We start from the raw sequence: 7,500 nt of genomic DNA, 5'->3' as shown, positions 1-7,500 counted from the left end.
GAGAGAGAGAGAGAGAGAGAGAGAGAGAGAGAGAGAGAGAGAGAGAGAGAGAGAAAGAGAGAGAGAGAGAGGGAGAGAGAGAGAGGGAGAGAGAAAGAGAGAGAGCGAGAGAAAAAAGAGAGAGAAAAAAGAGACTCTTGTCTCTGGCATGTCTGTCCTGTGAACTTGAAGAGGGGGGGGAATGAGAGAGAGGGGGGGGGGGGGGGGGGGGGTTTTGATGTCATAAGAGGAACCTCAATCACCAGGCGACTTGCCGAACCTCTCAGACCTCAGGTTCCCCTAATAGTCCATGTTCTATTGGTTCTGCGAATTCTAGAACATGACAACCTTCAGTGCGCCTGACAAGCAATAAACAAGCCTTGACTTGATCTGTTTGCGTAAAGCCCAGCATTGCACTGCTAACCTCTAAAAGCCATTCAGAACAGCACAGTGACTGACCACCATTACATGTGACTGCTTATTCTACAAGCAGTGATTCACCAAACATCCCTCACAGAGAGACATGAACATGGACATAACAACAATAACCACGGAACATGCCACAACCAAGAAAGAAAGACAGAGAAAGAGAGTGAGAGGGTGAGAGAGAGAGAGAGAGAGAGAGAGAGAAAGAGAGAGAGAAAGAGAGAGCAGGGCTTGTTGAAAATTGATTTCCACGGCAGAGGGGAAAAAAAGACACAGGGCCAAAATAATGTGGGGAGTGTGATGGCACTTAATGGATCGGGTGCACGGTTAAAGAGACACTCCCGGCTGGGGCGCTGCTGACCTAGTTCCCTGGCGCTCCTCCGCGCCGCTACGCACGCTCAGAGAAGGAGCAGAGCAGCGCTAACCCTCCAGTCTAATTAGTGCCGCACGGGCCCTCAACACTGAGCTGGACGCCACGGACCCTTCCGGAACACCCCCCCCCCCCCCCCCCCCCCACACACACAAACACAGGCCTACACCCCCTCCCAAACACACACACGCACGCACGCACACACACACACACACACACACACACACACACACACACACACACACACACACACACACACACACACACACACACACACACACACACACACACACACACACACACACACACACAATACAATATGAGCATTAGAGCACCTCCTCGTTTTAGGTACGACAGGGCTGTGGAAATATGCGCTTAGCAAGAACACGAACGCCTTTGCCTGCGAGTTATCGTTCTTAGATAGAGAGAACCAGCTGTATCATAAGAAGCCAATTACAGCTGTGTCTCGGTTCACTACTTGACCGAAGTGCGGCATGTCAGGTCTTGTTTACTACGTAAATGCCAATGACCTCGTTGTCACTGGAGACCGTTATCTGAGGTCAAAGCAATTTCACAAATACCAACACTGGCTCAGGCAATGGCATCACACCATCAGCTAATTTGGGGAAATGTTATTAAAAGCTTGCAATATTCAGATTCAGATTCTTAAGTGGTTCCAAAAAAGGAGACAGCAAAACAAGGCACGCTCACAGATGTCCCAGCTTGTTTGTTGGGTACAAATGTTCCCTCCAAGCACATGTTGTTCAGGCTGTGACTCCATTCATTTTTTTTTTTTTTTCATGACCACCGCACTGACCACCTGCCTCATTCAAAGGACTCGGAGGGAAAGTCCCGCTCGCCCGGTCGCTCTGCCGCCCGCTCTCACACTCCACCCGCAGAAACGCTGTCTGCGCTCTGACCTGCTGCTACCACCGCAGCCAAGGTTGGTGGTGGGCTTCACTCCAGTAACTATTAACCCTCTCTCCCTCACACATACCCCAACCCTGACACACACACACACACACACACACACATACCCCAACCCTGACACACACACACACACACACACACACCCATCCTAGCAGATGCCGATCTAACCTGCTGGGGATAAATGCCAGGTCTGGGCCTTATCGTGGCCAGATGTGGGCCAGTGCCGCCTGGGTTTTTATTTATTTTTTTTTTTGAGGGGGGGCGGGGGTTGGGGTGTACGCACAGTCGGATCACCCCAGACTTCTCTAGATCAAAATCTCTCTGCGGGCCCTGCGGTGTCAACAAAAGGAGATGGCGTAAATGATATGCAAACTGAGAAAAAAAAGAGTGGAAAAACAGCACTACAAATGCACTTGCCAACACAGCTTTCCCCGCTTGTCTGAAAAAAAGGGGGGGGGGGGGGAGTATAACACATTTCTGCTGAATTTGAGTTGAGCTGACTTTCCTGTTTTGCAGCCCCCCCACCCCCTAACCCCCCCAAAAAAATCCTTTTAAAAAGGAGAGGAAGTGTCTTGTTACTGACATGGTAAGTTGAGCATCTTGTCCTCTCAGCCACGAGGAATCACATTGCTGTTATTGTGTAGACTGTGTAGTCGAGTGCGATAGCGCTCGGAGTGGTTCTCCTTCTTGTTTTGTTTTTCAAATCTAATTCCATGTACAGGTTCAAGCTTTGCCTCAGTGAAGAAAACACTCAAACTCATAGCTGCCCATACAGGTGTAATAATCATCAATGCATCACAAGTTAAAAATAACATAGTAGGTGGGAATGGATCTTCAAACAATTTGATTCCAAGAAAGACAATGGAAAAATACACCCACGCACAGAGGCCCAGAATTTCTGGAACATTGCTTCTGTCCTGTTCCATTTACAGGATCCCAAATTCAGATCTACAGTTCAAAGCGTTGTAGCACTAATTATTACAAAGGAACATTTAGCATTACTGAGCAACGTTTAATTCCTGCAAGCCAATTTAATCCCTGTAACATCTGCGAAAGTCATGTAGATTTATCTGCACGTCGGAGCCTCCCGACTGAAATTGACTTTTATCGTCCGAGCGGACTCTTACCCCGGCAAAGAGCTCAAAGCGCTCCCAGGGCCGGTATCAAAGAGCGAGCTCCGGCGGAGAGCGTCTGGCTTCGTGAGGACACGCGGATCACAGTAACACCCGTGACCTTTGATCAAATTCCCCGAAGACCGACCGATCTCGACTCGACATGACATCATCAGTCGGAGAACGTCGGGACGGAAAAAAGGAACCCACACACACAGCGGGAGACCCCGCAGTTTATGCGTTTGTGCTAAAAGTCTTCTTTCAGCGGAGGGGATCTTTGACTGCGTACATGGCTTCACCCCTGAACTTTCTATGAAATGGGTACTGTTTTCTGTAGCTAATATGTCATCACATCAAAAAATTAGCATGGAGACCTCAAATATAATTTGAATTTGTATAATTCATTATATATAAATTTGATAATAAAATACATTTAAATTTGATTTGTTTAATTCATTATATTGCATATGAATCTAAAGAAACGCAGATATGGCATACATCCTCCTCCTTTTCTGAAGCAGATATACAGTATAGTCATATCAAAGAATTTGATGTGACCTCTGCAAAAACGTCATTTTACATATTAATTTGTTTAATTAATTATATAACATCTGATGAATTGGCTCCAATGTAAAGCAACACAGATTCGCACACTCCTCTCTTTAATTCATGCTCTGCCTTGAACTGTGCTGTTACGAGCACCTTGCCCTGATCGCTGAGCCACACACACATACTAGTCTGTAGTAATCAAACTGTGTTGTTACGAGCACCTTGCCCTGATCGCTGAGCCACACAAACACACTAGTCTGCAGTAATCAGTGAGGGAGATCCATCTGACGTTCCTGAATCCGCAGCCCCCTCAGTCAGCCCCATCCAACGCACACACACACACACACACTGTCATCTCGGCTTCCATTATTTAACACAAACAGATGTGCTGTTTGTCGCACAACCACAAACATAGCACTGTTTTTGTACGTGAGCGTACAGAGCAAACATAGCACTGTTTTCTTTTTTGTTGTTGTTGTGCGCGTGAGTGAGCGTACGACGCAAACATGGCTCTGTTTGCGTACACAAGCGAGGTGTCTTTCGTTTTCAATAATTCATCCTATTTGTTTCACAATGAACAGTGTTGAAACAGGTACAAAGAGGAGTTCTTATGCTAATGTCCATCACATTAGCGACGACACACTCAAATGTAGGGCACATGAAACACAAACCAGGGAAGAAATCTCAGAGGTGCTCAACATCTCACGTGCTGCAATATTAAAGGCCACTCTGTCACCAGTGTGTAGCAGGAGATCAGAGAGAGTTCTACACGGGCTGCCACACACTGTATGAAGTCTTGTACTTATTAATGAGAAGATGCGCTCACCTTGCTTTAGATGAAATGGGGAGAAGTGAGCACTTCCTTGCTTGGAATACTCTTGGAACTTAATTTATTGTGTTTGAAGTGTAAGTGAAGTACATATCAGGTTCCTAATCGGCCTGGTAGAAATGTACCTTTTCAAGTCTGGCATACGTTATCCCCTATAATGTATGCCAGACTTGAAAAGGTACATTTCTAACATATATAGCACAGTATATATATATATATATATATATATATATATATATATATATATATATATATTACATCACATATTACCCACTGAAGAAGTTGGAGCGGGACCGATGTGGCTTTCAGTGTAGCAAAGTCCTATTATTTTAAGTATCAATGTTCAGAGTGGATTTACAGTGTTAAGTCTTGTTTACTTAGGGAAAACAATTCCCCACTTTAGCTGAACATTAGTGAGATGTCAGGACTACATATGTGTGTAGTCTGGTTCTAATAATATATATAAAAATAATAAAATATATAAAAATATATACTAAACATATAATTAAAATATATTACAAATAAATAATCTAGAAATGTTCAAGCATGAAGAGCCCAGTTTGACAGATTGCTGATAGGCCAAGGAGCGAGTGGCAAGATAGAAATTGTGTTTGCACCATTCCATTAGAACACGGTCTCAACTGATGCCCCTTCATTCCATTAGAACATGGTCTCAACTGATGCTCCTTCATTCTATTAGAACATGGTCTCAACTGATGCCCCTTCATTCCATTAGAACATTGTCTCAACTGATGCCCCTTCATTCCATTAGAACATTGTCTCAACTGATGCTCCTTCATTCCATTAGAACATGGTCTCAACTGATGCCCCTTCATTCTATTAGAACATGGTCTCAACTAATGCCCCTTCATTCCATTAGAACATGGTCTCAACTGATGCCCCTTCATGTCATCTGAAGTCCTAATGAACCCCTGTGGTGGAGGCTGTAGGTAACCAGGGTTTCGTGGGCATTGGAGATGCCGGGGCAGCTTTGACCTTTGACCTCTGATCTAACTCAGAGACCTGTGATGTTTTTTTCTGCCCTATTTTGTTCTTCTCTCGTTTGTCTTTTTTGTTCTCTCTACCATCTTTACTTTGTCTCTCTGCTGTCAATTCACTCAAGATATTTGTCTTTCTTTTCTGTCTGACTGATTGATTGATTGATTGATTGATTGATTGGGGGCCAAGAGGAAGTTTACCATAACCAGCCCTGACTAATTACACAGTTTGAGAAGAGTTAACTGCAGTGACACTGTTCCCTGTGTGTGTGTGTGTGTGTGTGTGTGTGTGTGTGTGTGTGCGCGTAGGATGGGGCTTGCAGAGCTGCCGTGAGCGTATATTAGGGCTAAGGAGTGAGCGTGTGTGCGTGTGTGTGTGTGTGTGTGAGAGAGAGAGAGAGCGTGTAGGGCCTCTCACCAGCTGACAGGCGGACCTGAGGCTCAGGTCTGAGTGATGAGGGGCTCCCGTGACAACGTGGGAGGGGTTGCCGTGGCGAAGTCCTCCTCGGGGATGGAGTCCTGGGCAGACAGTAATTTGTAGTACTCGTCCTCGCCGTCCAGCACTTTGATTTGCCTGTGATGGATGGACAGAGCAGAGGAGACGGAGAAAATAAAAGACAGGGGGGTGAGCAACACACACACACACACACACACACACACACACACACACATTCACTCCCCTCTCTCTTTCTCCCCCCTTTCTCTCCACCTCTTTAACTCTCCTTCTCTGTCTCTCTGTCTTTCTCTCTTTCTTCCTCCTTTCCTTCTCTCTCTCTCTCTCTCTCTCTCCTTCCTCATCTCTGTCTGAGCGCCTCTTAACGATTGGCTGCTTTCTCCCTTCTGTGTTTTTTTCTTCTCTTCTTTATCAGAGAGAATAGCAGAAACGTGTACGTGTTAATCCCTCCTATCAAAGCACACCCGGGCTACACAGAAGAGGCAGAGAAAGAACTAAAGCTCTTTTGCTTTATCTTTTTTTCACTTTATACCACCCTGACAGACTCAAGCACAGCTTTGCTTTACAGTAAGGTTAAGTAGAGGAGAAGAGGAGGAGAGGAGAAGAGGAGGAGGGGAGGAGGAGGAGGAGGAGGGGGGGTCTATATTCCACGTTTATGACAATGAAAAATTAGCATTCTCTTAAAAAAAAGGGAGCTCCACCATCCCATAATAAAGCACATGGGTTCTCACCCCCATCCCACTAAAACACAAAACACACACAAACACACACACACACACACACACACACACACACACACACACAGACACACCAACACACACAGACACAACAACAACACACACACAAACAAACACACACACGCGCATGCACAAAGCCTCTTATTTCTGGCATTCCCATTTACATTATATGGTGAAGCAGGAGGACAAAAATACCAGAAAAGAAAAAAAGAGAAAAAAATAGCAATCTTTTGCTGGTGGTGTGTGACCGTACAAAGGGACTGCTCACTCTGTTTGGATGTGTGGGGAGAGGAGAGGAAGGGAGAGGAGAGGAGAAGAGGAGGGGAGAGAGAGAAGAACAGAGAAAGAGAAAAGGAGAGGAGATGGGAGCAGAGGAGGGGAGGAGAGGAGAGGAGAAGAGAGAAGAACAGAGAAGAGGAGGAGAAGAAAGGAGAGGAGGTGAAGGGAGGAGAGGAAGAGAGAGGAGGAGAGGAGAGGAGGAGAGGATATTAGGAGAAGAGAGGCAACATTTATATTTACCCAAGTTTCCTCGGCTTCCTCTTGCTCCCCTGATAATCCAGAGCACGCTGTCAGAGTGAGGACCAAGAACACAGAAACACGCACACACACACACGCACACACACACACACACACACACACACACACACACACACACACCGCAGAAACACAGACACAGACAGACACACGCACACGCACACACACACAGTAGTCAAAAGATGAGCGGAGAATCATTAATTTTTAATTCAAAGTGATTTTGTGTTGAATGCGGGCAGATGCTGATAATATCAGAAGTCACAGCATAATTTTTTCTGATCAAAGAGGGCTGCGCTAGGGCCCACGAAGGAGGCATCTTGCTCGGCTTTGATAAACCACATCAATTATTCACCGTGAAGGCAGACATCCTGACATGAAAGAGCCAGATAAAGAGCATAAGCACATGTTCGAGACAAGAGGCACAGCCGTGTGCAGGGAGGGGGCGGGAGGTGGGGTGTGTGTGTGTGTGTGTGTGTGTGTGTGTGTTTGAGTGTGTGTGTGTGGGGGGGGGGGAGGCTAAGGGGGGTGGGGATGCTGCGAGGCTTTTGGCACAGGTAGGTTTAATTGTATTATCATCTGGAA

The 7,500-nt window shown here is 46.0% G+C and overlaps 1 protein-coding gene and 1 long non-coding RNA gene across 2 annotated transcripts in view; both read right to left on the bottom strand.

Annotated features, from left to right (window-relative positions):
- The window catches only part of LOC134078779 (uncharacterized), a 37,442-nt gene that overhangs the window by 6,860 nt on the left and 23,082 nt on the right, over window positions 1-7,500 (bottom strand). Inside the window, exons 3-4 of the long non-coding RNA XR_009938862.1 lie at window positions 6,904-6,950; window positions 5,612-5,767 (exon numbers count right to left, since the gene is read on the bottom strand). This is a non-coding gene — a long non-coding RNA (uncharacterized LOC134078779). The remainder of the gene's footprint in view (window positions 1-5,611; window positions 5,768-6,903; window positions 6,951-7,500) is intronic.
- myo3b (myosin IIIB) overlaps window positions 5,635-7,500 on the bottom strand; it is a 96,572-nt gene continuing 94,706 nt past the window's right edge. The window contains exons 25-26 of the mRNA XM_062535105.1: window positions 6,085-6,097; window positions 5,635-5,767 (exon numbers count right to left, since the gene is read on the bottom strand). Coding sequence (XP_062391089.1) covers window positions 5,635-5,767; window positions 6,085-6,097 — 146 coding nt within the window. The remainder of the gene's footprint in view (window positions 5,768-6,084; window positions 6,098-7,500) is intronic.

This window comes from Sardina pilchardus, chromosome 4, assembly GCF_963854185.1.
Source record: "Sardina pilchardus chromosome 4, fSarPil1.1, whole genome shotgun sequence".
NCBI classification, from domain to species: domain Eukaryota; kingdom Metazoa; phylum Chordata; class Actinopteri; order Clupeiformes; family Clupeidae; genus Sardina; species Sardina pilchardus.
Note: the sequence above shows the minus strand (reverse complement) of the source record. Positions and strands in the feature narration are given on the sequence as shown.